Source organism: Dermacentor variabilis, chromosome 6 (genome assembly GCF_050947875.1).
Source record: "Dermacentor variabilis isolate Ectoservices chromosome 6, ASM5094787v1, whole genome shotgun sequence".
In the NCBI taxonomy this organism is placed as follows: domain Eukaryota; kingdom Metazoa; phylum Arthropoda; class Arachnida; order Ixodida; family Ixodidae; genus Dermacentor; species Dermacentor variabilis.
Window position 1 is genome coordinate 101,751,388 of NC_134573.1, and position 19,249 is coordinate 101,770,636.

General features: G+C 46.7%; 1 protein-coding gene across 10 annotated transcripts in view; it reads right to left on the reverse strand.

Moving 5' to 3' along the window:
- Positions 1 to 4,903: 4,903 nt before the first annotated feature.
- The window catches only part of LOC142584966 (prestin-like), a 247,453-nt gene continuing 233,107 nt past the window's right edge, over positions 4,904 to 19,249 (reverse strand). For all 10 annotated transcript variants that reach the window (XM_075695351.1, XM_075695360.1, XM_075695353.1 and 7 more), the window contains 10 exons: positions 18,651 to 18,798; positions 16,895 to 17,008; positions 15,496 to 15,573; positions 14,678 to 14,773; positions 14,456 to 14,562; positions 13,136 to 13,205; positions 11,697 to 11,806; positions 7,901 to 8,030; positions 6,363 to 6,417; positions 4,904 to 5,516 (listed from right to left, as the gene is read on the reverse strand). In XM_075695351.1, the coding sequence (XP_075551466.1) occupies positions 5,392 to 5,516; positions 6,363 to 6,417; positions 7,901 to 8,030; positions 11,697 to 11,806; positions 13,136 to 13,205; positions 14,456 to 14,562; positions 14,678 to 14,773; positions 15,496 to 15,573; positions 16,895 to 17,008; positions 18,651 to 18,798 (1,033 nt within the window). In that variant the 3' untranslated portion in view covers positions 4,904 to 5,391. The remainder of the gene's footprint in view (positions 5,517 to 6,362; positions 6,418 to 7,900; positions 8,031 to 11,696; positions 11,807 to 13,135; positions 13,206 to 14,455; positions 14,563 to 14,677; positions 14,774 to 15,495; positions 15,574 to 16,894; positions 17,009 to 18,650; positions 18,799 to 19,249) is intronic.

Genomic DNA, 19,249 nt, shown 5'->3' on the forward strand with positions numbered 1-19,249 from the left:
GCTGGCTCTATTATCTTCTCGAAACGACAATGCGGTATCTCGCTCACAGACGCTCACGCAAGGCGCTGAGTTATTAAGTGATGTGTCTATGTCAAGCGTACTACTACAGCCAAACGGCTTTATAACGAAGTGCTTCGGACATCGAGAATCCTCGGACATCCAGAATCGTTCGTTATAGAGGTCACCCTGCCGTAATTATCTAGTTCCCCGTACCACTCGCACTGTAGCAGACTGCAGACACACGTCCAACAAGAGAAAGCGTTTAGTTAACCTAAATACAGGAGAAACTTAGTGGAATAAGTCGCTACTTGTTTTGTTGGTTTGTTTGCGAGCACTTCCACTGGCGGCGTGCCATGATATGACCTCATAGCGGTTCACGACACGCATGCTCCGCTGCGAAACGCGGGAGTGATTTCAGGTAACGCTGCAGACAGTAGAATGCAGCTCTCGCCTGTCTTTGCAGCAAGCATTTCTCGTTTGCTTACGCCCTACGCCACTGCTGCCTTCGTTGACGCTGGCTTCCTTTTCTCTCTAGCAGGCTTTCAAGACGTCGTAAGAACAAAATGATCACGTCGTCGTCAACTGAGACGTATTTGTCAGCTGCCGCGCGCGCACTGCTGTACAAGCAGCGTACAAGTCGAGCCATTCCTAAAGCAGTACAGCAGATGTGTAACGCTCGCTAACATTCAGCAAGCTTTTCAAGTGCATCGCTATCGCTGCTGTTAACGCTAGCGCACTGAGATAAGCTAAGTGACGTCTTCGGAGGGCGGGGCGGGGCGGCACGGCTACGTATACAGTGTTCGCTGTAAAGCAACAGTAAATCCGTCGGGGTGCCTTAATTTCTTCGTTTTGCAAGTAAATTTGTTGTAGAGGCGTCTTCACAGTACGCACGAAAGATGGGAAATTATCCGGAACATAATTCTTCGTAATACAGGCCAGTCCGTTGTAGAGGCGTTCGACTGTAAATCTCAATATCGCTCTTTCCATTGGGATTTTCCTTGAAGAAGTGGCAACCAACTACTACAACGTGCCTGAGATTTTCGAAACAGCGAATGTTAATTCGTGTCACACTGGGAACAGGCACATACCACAGCTGTATATATATATATATATATATATATATATATATATATATATATATATATATATATATGTTGTAGCTCGAAGACAGTAGGCATTAGTTTTAATTTCGCACAGGTTTCTCCTTAGTGTAATTTGGAGCAGCGTTGCAGCATAAAACCCACTCTGTCAGGATGCTGTATCATACTTGCCCATGAATCAACACGCAGAGAGGCAGAGGTCCGGCAGCATAGATGCAGTCTTCTTTTAGTCTGTCATGGCGCATGTCGCCCGCAACGTCACATGTTGGACAACACGGAATGCGTTAGCAAATTCTTGCTTTAGTGCTATATGACGTAGGCTAATCTGGGCCACCGGAGACGACGTTTCGCAAGCGCCCATGAGAGCCCAATATAGAGTTATTAATTCGTACTCAGTTGCAAAAATTAGCCCTCATACCTAATACTATAGTTGCTGCGTGGTTACATGCGGCAAACGCGGTGTGGTCGTTGCTTTACGTTCTAGGATTCCGTGGCGACTGTATTCGATTTGCGGCTACCGACATGAAGCAAAACACTTTGGCACAGTGCATTAACCGATTCCTGCAGTTTTAAGTGTGAAACACGCATCTGGGTTGTAGGAAACAGCATCGTCTGGTGTTCAACTGGGGTTCTGTAACATGAACCGAAATCCCAGCGTGAGCAGGCTTTTGCACGCCACCACCGTCAAAGAACGGTCACCGCAAACTGTGAGTCGAACTCGCGACCTTGTGTTTATGAGCGGAATGCCGCTGTAGCTGCAAGATTTCGATCAATGGTCATCGCCGACGCATGCCTATTTCGGAGGTACCACATGAATCCCATAACGGTTACTTGAAGACAGCTCCATTCATTTACATTTACATGCTCAGAGTTCCGACAGAGCAATAAGATGGACATGAAATATAAGTGCACGATTCACGTATACCACGTCATTTTCATTACCCAACGTGCCTGCGTAAGTGGCGGGCGGGCAATATGTAAATAAACTTCATTCGGTTGTTTACATTGGTCACGGAGCAGTCGAAGAAACTGAAATGAACCGCTTGCATCTGTCGAGCAATTTTTTTTTTTTTTTTGCTTCCGTGACTCAGCGCCCCACAATAACATTCATCATCCTGGCCGAGTAATGATCACACGGAGACGATTGTAGGAGAAACAACGTTTGCTTTTTATAGAACATATGTCTGCATATACACGTTATTGCAATATAAACCTATATACTAATAATATAACACTTAAAACGCGCATATATTTACACAAGTACAAAATAGGGTCTCGACATTTTGGATGGGTCTCTCTCTCTCGTCTGTCACCATCACACCCACGCAGAGCGTCTAGCGAAACGCGCCTGCTGGGTTTTCGGTCTGAACCGACGTGGCACTTCGTGGCTTCAGGCAGCACGTATCAGGAGAAGACAGATAATAGCGATGATAATGGCAACAAATATAGCATCGCACATCATAAGACAATGAGGATCTTTCGCTTTCGAAACACGAAGACGCACGTGGTAACAGCGACGGTATAAGGACTGTTGTTTCTACCCGCACAGAAGTTCCATCAATAAAAAAGAAACAAATACGCTTCAACATACAAAAGTTGTGGACATCGCGGATGGGGGAGAAACTGCGCAAGCGCAGAAGTCTGGAAACGGAGGTGAACACTAGAAGTCAGGTTTACATTGAAGCGTTGGCAACACTAGTAATGCTGAATGGGGAGGCTTCTGTGCCTCGCACTGCAGGTGTCGACTCGCGAAGAACGGATTGCCGCACCGTTCTCGAATGCAACAGTGTATCGCTACCTTATCACAGTCTACACTGCAAACCGTTTTACCCGCGCACACACACAGTAAATGAAATGAAATGCGTAAAAGCGTAAAAATAGAATATCTTTTTGCTTTTCGTGGCGCGCAAGCACCCGCGAAATGTTTACATCATAAAAAATACATGAAACGACGCTTCGCTCCTTGAGTGGAAACACTGGCCGAGGCGTTCGCATCGTAAGAGAATAAAAGCGGCGCTTCGGTATCGAGGTAAAATTGAACATCGCGAAGGAAACCGATGAAGATGCGACGACGACTGTTCGGAGCGAGCGATCACAAAATGTCCTAATGCGCGCGCGAGGTAACATCTTGCACAAACGGCGAAAAAACATAGGACAGACAAAAGCACCAGAATAAAAGAGTACCGTCTCACTATCTGTCGGAAACATTATCCGCGTGCCCATGCGGACGCGCTTGCTTCTTTGGTGAAACCACCTTATTCGGCGATTTCTGGTAGTAAACATAAAAAAGAGACTATAAACTATTCGCCGCCAAACAGCGGCGTTTTCTTTATGAAGTGGAATACGAAAAGTATAGGTGATCATGTAACGCGTTGTACTGGTGCCATCTCTGTCTCTTACAAACACACGGTCTCGTACGCCTGCGCCGTCAGCTCCTAGAAAAGTGATCGCTTTTATGTGCGTGCACACTTACTTGTGTACATTAAACTGCTTGAGTGCCGTTCACCCTTCCTACCAACGGTGGACTTGCCATATGTGAGCAGTAGCGAGTGTTTTGCTATCATCGGTGCCAACTTTTCTCGTCGTCTAAAACAAGCGTTCGCGGGGAGCGTTGGGTGAACGGTCGGAGTAACTATATGCTACCAGCACCCTCGAACCAGGTTCCTGAAAACGTCGCTCCTGCGTGGGGGCCCTGATTCACCTAGGAAGGGGAGCATTTCTAAGAGTCACTCTCCTGATTTTCGGCAGTCTTCACTGTTAAGGACTGCATAAACTGCACGCACCTTTCCAGGTGCTTCCCTTCGCAAGTTTTTTATGAACACTGCTAACCGTTATACCCTTATCACATTCGATTGAGCGCAATCGACCCATGGGTGCACATTAAAGCTGCCACAATTTTCACACATCACAATGTTGCTCTAGTGCATGCTGCCTCCTTGGAACATACCACACGTACAACAACAACGTTCACATTGGCTGTTTTGGTTTGTGACGCTACATTGTATTTCGCTTATTTTCTTTTTTTAGTTCTCGCTTGCGCGCGTACCGTTATCATGACACGAATAGGTTACAAAACACGACACTATTCCTGGGCTTCACACGTGAGCAGGCTGTCCCGTAAGAACGTTTCCCATCCAGTACTAAAAAAAACTTCTACTCCTCAGGTCAGACTACGCCCTAAATGCAACACATATTTATATTGGTCCTCAGCGCAGACCTAGCTATCTGACGTTGGCGTTCTCGGACAATGAAAATGGCGCACCCGTAAGCAACTTGAACTAAGCAGTCTTCCTTTGGGCCATCACACTAATCGCGTATGCACGGGGAATATACATATAGAACCGTCAAAATAAAAACACAATAATCAAGGCTTTCAGCGCATGGGGCAAAGACCGCGCCGAACCAAACACTTAGGAAAGCATCTGGTCCTCGAGTTACGTCACGAAAAACAACCGCAAGTGCTATGCCGTGAGACGTGTCCTTGTAGCGTGCGCAACGTCTTGCAGCCTCAATGTCCTAGCACCAACGCTACCGCTACTTGGGCTAAGTACGCTACTTTCAAATGTGACGCACACGCAAAAAAAAAAAAGGAAAGGAAGAAGAAAGTAAATATTCCAGCTGAGCTGGTTACTTGGGGCTCGCTGAAACGGCGGGCCAGACTGACCGCACGAGAACGTTAATAAATGAAGCGAGTAACGCAATGACGCCTTAAATATTGATCACGCAGGTTAAGTGCCTGCATCGAAAATGCTGCCTCGCTCCCGGATGTGGACCGACGGAAAACAGACGCTTTCTTTCGCGTGTTCTTTTTTTTTTCCCCAGTCGCATCAGGCACACCCCGCGCTGGAGTGGCGCGATTTCCGTAGCGAAATGATCGAAAGAAGCGCGTTTCGCTCTGCGCGACATGAACCAAAAGTGCAAACGTTGCCTTTCGAAAGCTCATCCTTCAGAGTTGGGCTGGCGGGCGCCCGTGATATGCAAAATGAAAGAACGAGAAAAATACAGTAGCCTAGCGCATTGCCGCGTGAAGAGGGGCTCTTCCTCAGCTCATCCCTGGCGCGGCACTACCGCATTTTTCTCTTTCGGCTTCGCTGCAGCACTCCGATGCTTTCCCCACGCTGTGTCTTAGTCCTATGGCACTTTTTTTTCTTTCTCGGCGCTCTCTCGCAAAGCACTCGGGCTGAAGCGGCCGCCAGACAGTGCTGGGCCGGCTGTCTGTGACCGAACCTCCTCTTGGCCACTACGATGGCTTTCGGCTTCGGCCCGCTCGGTCGGTCTGTTCGCACGACGGTCACTGGGAGGGCGGCCTGATGGTGGCCGGTAGATGCAGCACCGCGTCGTGGATGGTCGGGAACACGATGGGTGTGCTGAACATCTCCAGGATGTCAGAGCGCAGTAGCACCTTGTACGTAGGCACTGCGAAGAAAACAGAACAGGAACGAAGCGATGAGAAGAAGTTCGCGTAGGAGCAGTTGCCGATCAAAGTTAGCTGAACTGGGCGAGTGAGAAGCACGACGGACGCAGGACAGGACAGAGCGTCTGTCCTGTCCACGTGGTTTCTTTCTGCCCTTATTTCCGCTCGGCGACATTACGTGATGCACCAACTGGCCCAACAGTTAACGCTTCTGAACCTACGGAAGGTTGACGTCATAACAACGTTTGAAGCGACGCTTCGCTTTTGGGATAATAGCTTTGCTCAGAGATTATTAGAAAAAATGGATTTGTATGATGAAACGTGATTTTGATGTCAATTTAAGATTAAAATCAGCGAGGTCATGTCTGCGATCGCGAAGAAAAAAGAAGTGACAGGCGATGTCAGAAGTGACGTTTAGGTGAGGTAGTGACATACGAGGTAATATTTTTCAACAAGCGCCACAAACAAGGTAATGAAAAAAAAAACGCCATTACTTTTTTGAGTGCAACTCAAACGTTATCGTGAAATAAAATAATAATATCAGGTATTAAATTTTCAAAACACACTCAGGACGCCATATTCGTCACTGGCTCATAGGGACGCATTGTACATGCTCTTACAACTTAATTCAGGCACGAGGCACGTAAACGTTCTGCCAAATTTCAAAACCAGCGGCAGTTCTGGCTCTTCGTATGCAGGCCATTGCATAGGAAGCCGCAGGTGTGCAAAGCTGGATGAAAGTATCTGCATTTTGACTCGAAGAAAACTGCTCTGGTGTCATGCCGAATACTAAGGGTGGAAAACTTGGTATACAGGCGTAAAAATGTATTATAGGGTTCGCAGCTCACCTGAACAACAAGCGAAGTAGACGACGACTTGCGAGTCTCTAAGCTCTTTCAGAATCTGCGGTGAAAAAATAAAGCACATGGCTATAGATACCAACTAACACTGACACGACTACGTTCAAGTGCAGAAAGAAAACATCAACATTACTGAGAATCAACCTCCGCAATACTTATGAATTTTTGAACCACGGAGCTCTTACAGCAAAGCGGCAACACACACACACACACACACACACACACACACACACACACACACACACACACACACACACACACACACACACACACACACACACACACACACACACACACACACACACACACACACACACACGCACACACGCACGCACGCACGCACGCACGCACACGCACACGCACACGCACACACACACACACACAAGCGCGCGCGCGAAGAAAAGGCAGGGTAAAGGCCAGAACGCAATGATGGACATTAGATATGCAGTTCAATTTTCTAATGTGAACTGCTGCTTTAACCTCCACTGGTATAGGGTTTATATCGTTTCTTGTGAGTGTGCGTTTTATTTTTTCCTGTCGCCTTGTCAAAATAAACGAGCGAGTTTCAGCTGTACTTGTGCCAATAATGTCGGTGTCGTAGCGTCGTCGACAAGACATTTAACCTGTTTTTACTCACAATGCTCACTGACCACTCAACATTAAGTGGCCCAACCTTAATGTCTGCCTCTCTGAAAAAAAAATGCAGCCGACATTTTGAGGTGCAGTCTTCATTCCCATTGTGTCGCAATAATAATGATGATAATAATAATAATAATAATAATAATAATAATAATAATAATAATAATAATAATAATAATAATAATAATAATAATAATAATAATAATAATGATGTCGCCTACCGCGGTAGCTTAGCGGCTACAACGACCAGCGGTTGAGCTCAAGGTTGCGGGTTCAATTCTCAGCCGTTATAGCAGCATTCCGGTAGTGAGAAGAATGCAGCAGAAACGACCGTGCACTGGTGCTTCAGTTGGGCGCAAGTTAAAGAAGCGACCTCGTCAGAAGTAATATCCGTAGCTTCCTTGCGTCTCCAATTGCGGCGTCTCTCAAAGCACGTGCATGGCTTCGGGACTGATAACGTCCCCTAACCTAGCGTCCCATATTTCTAAATCTTACACATGTGACCCAGTGTTGGGGCACGTTATCGACCAGGTGTAAGAAAGAACGCAAAGAGTGCAGGAGAACCTAAAGAAAGCGTGCAAACGCGTCTGGGTGTTTTGGTACGCAGAGTCTTCGCTTAGAGACGCTATTTCGAAAACTCCCGAGTGGAGAACGTTACATTAGAGGAAGGAAGAGGTTTACGTTCCGTTCGCGTCACAGCAAAACCCAAGCAGTCTTTGGGCTCTTGGGTGCACAAGCTGCTTGTATCCCGGCCCTAATCTAAAACTCTCTAAACGACTGCGTAAAGGGTATCCACACAGTAACTGGTGACGTCACTCTTATCTGGTGACGTCAACTGTAGCAGCGTTTAGCTATGTCCCGTTGGTGTCCAAAGGGACGACGCTCACCTCTTTTAGCGTTTCGATTCCCGAGGAGTCGATGTAGACGCAAGCTGAGCAATCCAGGATGACAGCCGCTATGGATCCTTCATCGGCAGCGTTGTATTTCCCTTGGTCTTCGAGAAGACTGCGCGTTTCACTGCGGTAAGGAAAGACAGAATATACTTGAAACCATATTATTCAGAACAAATTCACGCGCTCACTCGGTTGTATAGAAGCCGGCAGCAAAGTAGTGATCGGAATTTCCAGCTGCACCCAAATACTGAGTTGTTTCAAAGCAATAACGCTAGCGTACTTATCGTATTGCCTAATACGTGATTTTTGGCCCGTATACGAAATAGCGTTCTTTCGGCCGCAATATATTAAAAGCCATGGTCGTCTCTTCAACAAACACTACTATACAAGACACTTTAAAATGCTAAGCTTGAGTTTGAAGGTACGCTGTGAAATGCCCGTCAAGAATCGCTTACTAATCAATAAAGAAACAGTAGAGCACCGTAGTAACGCGTTTTATTCTCTCAAATTATTTCCGATTTTTCATCGCACCTTGGATGAATGTCACTCCGCAGTTTCCTAAGCTCTCCCAGTACAGTAAAAATGTCCCGTTTATCCTTGTTCCCGAAAATTTCTCATGATCCACACCTGAAAGATGAGCGCCTTAATGAGCCAGCTAATCTCATACTAATCATCGCTAGAAAGTGGATGTCCCTCATTGTCAAACTAATGTGGTTTTTTTTTCTTCTTATTACTCTTTCATACCCAAGCCATCCAATGAATGAAACCGCGTGCCCAACTCCACCGTCACCATTCTCAACGCTTTCACATTAAGATCTGCCATTTAACATGGCTGCATGCGCACGCAGGGAAAGAATTTTTCGGAATCTGCGAGCGCCTGCCAAGCTGCATGCTTGCGCCCTCTGGCGTAGCAAGCGACTGGCGTCGAGGCATTGCGCGTGCGCACGCATCCTGTCGCGTTCGTGTGCATGCTAGTGCGCGATGCCAGGCGCTTGCTTAGTCAGAGGCTGTGCAAGAATGCAGCTTGACACACGTTCCTAGATCCCGAAAAATGTTGCCCCCGCCCGCACCAATCGCATATGATTTGTACTACCTTTTTTTTCATCTTTCATCACTCCCTTTTGTGACGCCTTCGGGCACTGAAGGTAAGTAATAAGTAAATACATTCTACGGAGGCGCCAGAAAGCTATGTATATATGGTGACAGCCGGCGTTATCAGTGCTGTTTTGGCCATTGTTCCGTAGTTGTCTAAACGAATTTGAACATAACAGTGGTGGACTGCCCGGGCATCGTCGCACATGCTGCCCTGAGAGTCAACATGAGCGATCTGTACTTGCATCCCTTTGTACCTCCTCTAAAGAGCGAACGAATTCACGACGCTGCACTTTTTGCCAGAGGCATAGCGGCACTTCCGACTTTTTCAGGAAAAGCAGCCTGACTTTTCCAACTCACACTTTCGTTTGGCTATTTGAATGGGTCAAAAAACCGCTCTTCTAAGACTTTTGTCTGGTGCTTCTATTTCGAAGCAATAACGACATCTGGGATGCCCCTAACGTATCCCCTCTGACAGGTCGTAACGGCAGTAAACGAAAGTGTCTTGCTGACTTTAGTTCTTTTTATCATGTAAGGGGGACATTTTTTTACCTTCTACCTCACAATAACTCATGCAACACATATTCTAACATCGGTGCTACCTTGTTATTTTGTTTGCTTTTCTTTAATTAAAAAAAAAGGCAGAGTGGCAAATTTCTGCTATGTGGCAATAAAACTCCAGTGCTGATAATTTAAATGGATGACCTATTGATGCAATTAACCTGCCCAGGAACCGAGCATTTTATTACAACAGAGCTGAAATTTGCCTAATATGCTCTCAGTTAGGTTGTTGTTACATATACCAATGAAACCCTAATTTGTTAATTACGTTTCTGCGAGAAATTTTCAATTTGCTGAACTCCGATACGCATTCAGTTACGCGGGCACCAAGCAACAGACCCCAAGAGGTCTCAGTAGGTGCACTTCTGGAGCTGCAGTGCCGAGGTATCAAAACTTTTGCTTCTGGTTTATTGAGGGACAATCTGCTTTCCGTCAAACGAATTGAAATCTGAGCTTTGAAGGCACACTACCCTGCTCTAAACTTATTTAGCTCTAAACACTTTAGTATGCTTTTAGGACTTGATAAGCGTAAAGGTACTGTTTGTAATTTTCATAACACGTTGAACTTGAAGTTTTCATTTGACGCTGAAGGCGAATCTATTAGGTTGCGTTTAATGTACGAGGATTATTTTTTTTCGAGGTCCGAACGGTCGCGAAATAAAAACCACTGTGAAAATCCGACGACGCCGTGCGCAGATGTGTTGCGCAGTGTCCCTATAGTGTGCCCGTCAACCACGTGAGGTCGCAGTCGTCGATTCTGGGCGCGCAGTGAGCACGTGTAAACATGCCTCAAGCAACAGAGTCTCCTGCTAAGTGTGAAGTGCGTGCTGTCATTCGATTTATGCATGCCAAGGGGTGCAATACCGCCGACATTCTCATCGACGAATCAGAAATGTGTACGGTACAACTTTCACGAGTGCACAGCAAAAGTGCGGCATACGTGCAGGAACTTTGAAGCAGGACGCCCACACGTTCGTGATGCAGGCGGGCAGGGAAGGAAGCGAGTGTCAGCCGACGATCTTGTTCGGCGAGTGGATCGGGCGATTCGAGAAAATTGTCGGTTCACAGTTTCTGCGGATTCGTTGCCCGAAATTTCACGGTCAGTTCTTTACACCATAATGAGGGAGAGACTCCAGCACCGCAAACTCTGTGCGAGGTGGGTTCCCAAGACGCTGACCGACCATCACAAAACACAGCGAATGGGCGCGGCCTTAACGTTTCTCCGGCGCTACCACGATGAAGAAGACTTTGTGAAGAAAAACATCACAGGGGGCGATACATGGGTCCGTTTCGAAACTGAAGAAACAAAATAGCAATACAAACAGTGGACGCATTCTGATTCCCCGAAAGCAAAGAAGTTCAAGCGAACGTTCCCCAGCCGGAAGTGTATGGATACTGTGTCCTAGGGCAGTAATGATGCTCTCTTGGTGGAATTCACGCAACGTGGCACGACAATCACTTCAACCTTGTAAGATTGTTAAGTGTCACTGCAGCCTCGTACAACGTGGCTCTTGAACGTGTACGAAAGGCAATTCAGAACAAGTGAAGAGGAATGTTCTCATCAGGCATTGTCCTTATTTGTGAAAACGCGCGGCCCCACAGTGCAGCTGCAACAAAGAAGCGCCTACGGTGTTTTCCACGGGAAATGTTTGATCAGTCACCGTACATCCCGGACTTGGCTTCCTCTGATTACCATCTCTTTGCTCACATGACATGGTGCCTAGGAGGGTAAGGGTTTGAGCCAGACAAGGAGCTGCATAATAGCGTACAGAATTGGCTGAAAGCACAGCCAGCTGCATTCTATGGCGAGGGTACGGGAAAGTTGGCGCCACACTACGACAGATGCCTCACTCAGAGCGGCGACTATGTAGACAAGTAGCTGGGAAGTGTATCAAAATGTTCCAAATAAAACAGTTTAGATTTTCACTGTGGTTTTGATTACGCGACCGATCGTATATTGAAAAAAAAAAAAGAATAGCCCTCGTACTTCCCTTTCATGCCAGGCCCTACAGAGGGCCGACAAAATACAAGCACTATCGCTGTCATGAATCAGCTTCGACCTCGCAGAACACACATTTGGACAGGGGCTTTCACCCCTGTGCAGGTGACAGTGCAAGTCCCCCAACAGCAAACTTACTCGCTGTTGCCGATGATGGCTTCCATGAGACTGTTCTTGAACACGTCCCTGTTGGCGAAGTACAGCGCCGAGCTGAAGTGGAAGATCTTGACCCGCGGAATCTCGTGAGCCTGGGAAAAATAACCACATTCAGTGCAAAAATAAACTGAGCTAAACTAAACTAAAATAAAAAACTAACCAGCAATTCTTTTTTGGGTCAGAACTGATCACACCGAAATCAGCAGGATATCATAGCAAATGCCATCATCTTCTGGACGCCAAGCTCTTTCAAGAACAACTTGTTTGCAATCGTGGAGGAAAGAAACAGAATCATTCCTCCATGCTTGCAATGCACTCAACGTCGTTTTCGTCCATTGCCCACTGAGGATGCAGAGACTTCACCAAGCTTACAGCCCATGAGTGCCGCTAAAAACTCCGCACACATTGCCAAATGCCGACGCTCAGCGATAGCGCAGTAAGATCATTAGGCTCCCAGTAGAACCTAGGTCCATGACGGTTTTCAAATGAGCCCCACAGCGACGGTTCTCTCAGAGAAACGGAAGCCAATCTCGAAGGCCATGCCTGTGTGTACGGCAAGCGCCGGAAGCGTTTGCAGGAGCCGCAAACACATCACCGCTGCCACGTTTTGGACACCACCAATGGCCCAAAGGGCTACCGTAAGACCCCAGTGACGGTGGTGAGCGAAGTTTTGCTTATTGTAGGCCATATGGCGAGGGTGAAGACCAGAATGAGGAGGTGCTGTGACTACGACACGACGATGTCGTCACTGGCGACATTGCGGTGATGATGACGGCGTAACAGAACGTACAACGGCGTGGGCACAGCAAATACTTTTCGATCTGTAAACTACTGTTGCATGATAGGAGCAAACAGTCGTAAAGAATAGGCTACCTGACAATATGGGTGACAATATGAAGGTAGAGGGGCTTGGGCAAGGTGGCTAAGCATTAATAAGGCTAAAAAGAAACAGTGCATAGAAGGACTTCAAAAACATGACGAGCTTACATAGAGTCAGCGTTATTGATCGAGAAGTCGAGAGAAGAAGAAAAAAAAAGTTTCTAAAGCTGCAGCCGTTGCAGAGACGTGGGATGTCAGTCGTGTGGCATCAGCAAGAATACCTAAGACAAGCTGTTCAGTGCAGAGGACGGCTCACGCGTCACCTGCGCGGTTTGTTCGGTTGAACGAAAACCAGCTTAGGCAGCTTTAAGCTCTCGTTAAACAATGCTGTCAAGTTTGTCTTGGGAAAGAGTCATAAAAATATTCGCGTTCGGCAACGAGCGTAGTTAGGAAAGCTTTCTTTCATTAAAAAAACAAAAAGAAAACTTTAGCAGACGGGCGTTTTTATGATTGCACAGAGGTCCGTACAATCGTAATAATACATCTACTCGGAATGACGCACACTCGACAATGCGCTACGCTGTAAAATGTATAGCGCTTACCTTTTTATATCGTTTAACGTCCAAATAGATGTCCGAGTCAGGAACGTTTCCCAGGAAAGAGACGTAAGGCCTGCATTAAGGTGATGCTATTATTTCGGCCGATGAAGAGGGAAAAAAAAGAAGACATTGCCGTAGTACGGCACTGCGAGAAAGAAAGAGGTTCAAGACTGTGCAGGAAATCAAAACAAGGGGGCCAGTTCGTGTCATCACTGCGACATATCATATGAGTGAAGAAACTTGGCGAGAGCGGCAGCGTTTACGAACATATCGTATCGTGTCATGCTAGTGAGCTTCAATAAACGTTCAGAATCGAGCAAAACGAGATGCAAGCACAGTTCAAAAGACACACAAGGGGAACTTTCTTGAACTATTGGAGCACCGAAATCAACTTACTGATTTCTAGAATAACTTTCTTGTGTTCGAAAAAAAGAAATAGTAAAATCAACGGTTTACTTTCCATTTATCGCGTGCAAACGTTTTGCACATTGGACCTACCGCACAGTATGAAGTGCTAACAATTAAATTTTTTCCTGCTCTTTATCGCAGTTGTTAGTTATCATGCCCAGTCGTTAGTTATCACGCTAGTTATCAGTTATCATGCCTCTATCTTGAGGCATGAGCCTCCATTTGGTTTTTTCGTCTTGCTTCTGCTCTGCTTTCTCTTGCAGGAAATGTTACAACGTTTCCTCTAACTAAATATACACGGCGAGCCACAATTTCTAAGGGGCTCCGAAACTCAAAGCACGAAAGGGTCAAACAAATGTAAAATAAGGAGATTTGTTTGCAGAGCGCATGGTAGCCTCGGAAAGGATGGCCTTTCTGAAGCACTTCATCTCTGTTTGCAACTATTACAACTACTTCTCCACAGTGTGCTACTCCATCTGTCGGTCCCCTTCTTGATTTTGTAGCTACAAAGCAATTCACGCAAGTAAATACGTGTCCGAGAAAGAGAGAGAATGAGGAAGTGAGCCTTATTTAAAATGAATGAATACAGCATTTATTAGAATAGATTTCAATAGATTTTCAGCGACCTAAGTCCCGTCTTCTGAGGAGGCTTGAAGTAAGCATAAAACAAAGAACGATGGAAGCCTTCTTATACATGTAACTGTGTACTTTCAATATGGCGCAGGGTTGCATATGGTGACGCGCCGGTCATAAAGAGTAACGGAAGCGAATTTAAAGGCATCCAAAATGACAAGTTCACTTTCTTTAGATTCTGACTTTTTGCATAAGAACATACTTCAAAAAAAGCAGCCTCAAAATTTAGACAACCAGCTAAGCAATCAATGCACACGCGCATGCTCAAAGCAGGGAACTTACACCAGCGTTCGCAGAATGACGGTGACGACGGAGAAGCCGATGCCTGCGGCGATGCCGATGTCGATGTCAAGTAAAACGACGGACATGAACGTGATTATCCAGGTGAGCTTGAACAGAAAAGAAAGAGTGCGACTTGAGCAACCGGGAGTTGGAACGAACTTAGTATGAAACGACATGCCGGCCGTATTTCTCATTTCATTATAGTTCGAATAGCATACTTACCGCGTCCAGTCGTGACACCTTCCACGTGTTGACGCAGTCCTTAACTTGAAACAACATCCCTTTAAGGGCTACTATGATGACTGCAGATAAGATACACTGAAATCAAGAATAGTAAAGGGTGCATAATTAGCATTAACACAGTGCACTGTCATATAAGATAAAACATTTACATTTTTACAAACACGCGCGATCATACAAGGAACTAAATTCTGTTGACTAGCGCCAGTTGAATTCGTTAAGCACAGTTATGAAAGCAACAAAGTAAGCGCGATGAGTTCGTCTAACGGAAGGTTCCAACTAAAACGGAGGTAAGGTATGGGCGTGGCTTATTCAAACAACAACAACAACAACAATAATAGTAAAAAGCTTTTGGCTCAAGTGGCAGAAAACACAATTCTGTTTCGCGAAAACTCAAAGAAACCCCTTTTCCAGCGTTTCTACCATTCATAGACAAGCCATAATAATAATAATAATAATAATAATAATAATAATAATAATAATAATAATAATAATAATAATAATCTTTTGGCTCAAGTGGCAGATTATTGTACCTCTACAACCAGGTCCTGCATATGCTCAGCCTCAAGTGAATGCCCTTTTAACCACATAAGGTGGGAGGGGGGAGGCATGAAGTGTTGCATTTGCAGAGCAGTGTGGCTGAACTGTACGCTTGTAATGCAAATAATTTCCCCTGCCTTTCTCTGTGATGCATCCATGTCTCTATAGTTCTACGCACGAATGGCACTCTGCCGCCTTCTCGGCGTTGGTACGGGCGCCTAAATTCATTCGCAGATATAGTTCGGGGGCACGAAACTCACGTTCGGCAGTGTCCTGAAGAGCGGTCCAGCCGCCACCATGACGATGATAAGAATACCCGACGCTATTAACGCTGAGATCTGAAATGAAAGAATTCACGAAAAGCGTGAAACAATCGCGCAAATCACTCCACCGCATCACACTTTTTTCACTTTTTTATTTATTGCGATAGCAATTACGTGAACACTCGAGGCGAATATTCACTGTCGTCGTCGCCGTGGTGTTCAGTATAAGATACACGCGCGACAAGATAGCGGCCGCGCGCCGTATACTGTGGGTGCGAGGGAAAGCGTGCAATGGTGAGCCGAGGAGCTTTGTGACTTGATCTCCCGCGCGCTAAGAGGGAGGAGGGGGAGGAGAAGGGAGATGTGTACGCGCTTGGAGGGGGGAGGGGGTACAGGTAAAACCCCTTAAACTTCGTAAAGTAGCGCCACTCCTCCGCCTTCACTCCTCCTCGTTTCTCCTCTGTTTCACGCTCCCTTCTCGACCGTGGCGCCGCCTACACAGCTCGAGCGTAGCAACATGCGCTCCTCGCCACTCCGTAGACGCTTCTCGAGCAAAAATGGCGCTGATGCACGCGCGACGGCCCACGTGATGCTATTAGGCCAATAGCGACGCGGGGTCGGCCTCGCCCAGACTGCGCGAGGAGGAGACGGCATTCTTCAAAGCGTGGCACTACTTTACGAAGTTTAAGGTGCTTTAGGCATAGATCGGCGCGCTTTCCCTCTTCTCCTTTCCCGCTTCCTGTGCATGCAGCAGCTTAGCACGGCCGCGCGTGCTCTATCTTCGAAGCAACCTGCAGCGATGCAAAGGAAGGGATAGCAACCCGAGATAGCTGATGGCCTCGTGTATGCTGTGTTCTCGCTCGCCTGGTTCGCGCTGATGCGAGAGACAGCACGCAGGGCGATTCGCTCTCCGTTCCTGCCACTCTTTGTCACGTCAGCGTTCTTACAGCGAGTGGCCGCGGTCGTCGAGCGAAATGTGTTCATGTTTGCCTGCGCGGGCGTGACACCATGCTTGCTAATTTATTTAGTAAGGCAATGTTTAATTCACTTAACTTTTCACAACTGTCTACACGGCCGATAACACTGCTATCCTTAATAATTCGTATAGCTGTCTAATAAATTGCTATCGTAATCAATGCTTCGCCTGTCGGGCGAAACTACGACATTCTTATATGTCTCAAAAGCAGGCTATAAAACATTCATTCTTATCTACGTGGGTGGAGAAAACACATAGAGTAGAAGAATAAAACATGATAACTTCTCATTGCACCAGAATGTGAAAATGTGTACCTCTAAAAGCTTATAGACCACGGTAAACGTGTGAAGAGCCTAAAGGCACTTGGCGCTCTGAAACGTCGTCAAACCCAAACAGCACATATGCATCCGCGCTCTTTACCTGCGTCTGTCCGCCGGCTTTCTCTTGAACGGAGCTCCGCGACAGAGACACGGCGCACGGGTAACAGCCCAGGAAGGCCGTGATCACATTCGCCGCGCCCAGCGCGTTCAGTTCCTGCAAGGGATGCAGGAAAGCGGAGTGTGAAAAAAAAAAGAAAAGTCAGCATAGAAAACAGAGCAGTTAAGGGAAGGAAAAACATGGTGCGAATTATCAGAACGGCCGAACTCTTTAAAGAATTTGCTTTCATCGTACACTTTGCTGCTACCGATTTCGCCCTGATTCAGAAACTATATTAAACAAACTTGCTCAGAGCAAGTACCCAGTCAGTTTGCGACGTCTCGCACCGCCTCGAGAAGGCGGCGCACCCGCCGTGGTGGCTTAAACGTCTCCTTGGTGTTGTGCTGCTAAGTGCCATATGGCGGCATCAAATCTCCGGTCACGGCGCGGCCGCATTTCCAAGGGGCGCGAAATGCGAAAAAACGCCCGTTTCATTGGGCGCACAATAATGAAACCGACGTGGTCGAAATTCATCCGGAGTCCTCCACCACGGCGTGCCTCATCAGATCGCAGATCTGGCACGTGAAACTTCAGAATGTTTTTAAGGATGCGGCGCAAGTGCCACAGAATTCTTCTTTTTTTATGATTGTTTTGTAATGTTGTGTCTCGCCCCATCCGTCTATACTTTTAGACCTGTAATGCCGAAACACAGATCCACCATCAAGGACAATTTAAAAAAAAATTGTTGGCATTCATTTCTGGCCATCTAGAGTACATTAGTAGAAGAAAAAAGAAGCGAAAGAACGTAAGAACGTTATGACGTAATTACTGTAGTAAATAATTAAGTAGCAATCGGTTCGCTACACTGTTCTCCAGCTGAAACTTCACTTCAGCATATAAATAACTCAACTATGGGCTTTGCATTAGCTTTCGCAGCATTCGATCAGCCTTTTGAGAGGTCAAATTCGGCGTGTGTGTGTATATATATATATATATATATATATATATATATATATATATATATATATATATATATATATATGCTACGTTGGACATTAAAGGCGTAAAACATTTCTCTTCAAGAAAATGTTGTTGTTGTAAGACATGACGCAAAATTCACAAAATCGCAAAACGAGCGCAAATTCCCTAACCTTGAGAAACATTAGGGAGAGTTGGCATGTACGGTGACGTCCACCGACTTCGTTAACGCGGGTTCGGGGGAAAAAAATCCAACTCTGACGCTCTTACGCCCCCGTGTTCACGAGATATCTCCGCATCGCTCTCGACAAGCGGAAGAACAACTTGCGCCGCTTTGCATCTAAAGCAGCCTTTTTTGTTTATCACAGCTGCCGTGGCGAGGAGCTCGGGAATGATTTCTACCGCTCGTTTCAGGCCAAACCGTCACAGACACGGGCGTGCTAGTATATACGCGGGCGTTTGCCAGTACGTGGGCGCTATTAGCATTCTCGCCTGACTGGGATGCGGGCCCAGCGATAATAGACAGGACACGCGACGCTACACTGAAGAACAGAGCGTTACAGCGACATACGAGCCGCGAGACAGTGGTTTCCGACGTGTTCAAGCATCCGGGAACGGGGCCTGCAGCGAGCGAGATGGCGCAGCCAAGGCCGGTCTGAAGCACGCATCCTCCGTTCGGAGTTCTAAAACGCGAGACTCGCGCTCCAGGTTGGCCGTGGCACAGCGCGATTCCACAGGCGTGGCCACTGTTCGACCAGCAACGCGCGCCCGGAACCCTAACCTGGTTGGGGTCTATCTGGTAGTGGTGTCTCTTCGCGAAAAGCTTGGCCATGGACAGGGCTATGGTGAAGGACACGATGGCGATCACGAATCCGTTAAGGATAAGCTTCGCCATGAGATCGGCACGAGGCACCGAAGGCGTGGGGAACCTGCAAAAAAAAAAAAAATGGAACGGACGAAAAAAAAACAGCTAAGTATGACAAAACACAAAAGAGAAGTCAATACTAGAAACTGAATACCATGAAAAAGCTCCTGCACACGCGCCTAATGGTTTTGTCAGCCTGAAGATACTTACTCGGGTCGTTTACATATTTCGGGAAGTTCGCCAACCAACGACATGCCAAAAGCTCATAACAGATCGAGTTTGTTTTCAAAAGGGTGGCAGTCCGAGAAGTATGTTACGCGACCATGAGAACTGCACTGTATTTTTATTTCAGTGCCCCGCGGAGGCCTCCGCGACTAAATTTTCAGGCGTCATACCGTTCCTGCGTTCACAACAAAACTCCATCCAAGCCTTATCACAGGAGAAGGGGTCCCTCATATCACTCGACCACTGCGACAACGGTACCATGCTGTATATATTTCAAAACTCCACACGGC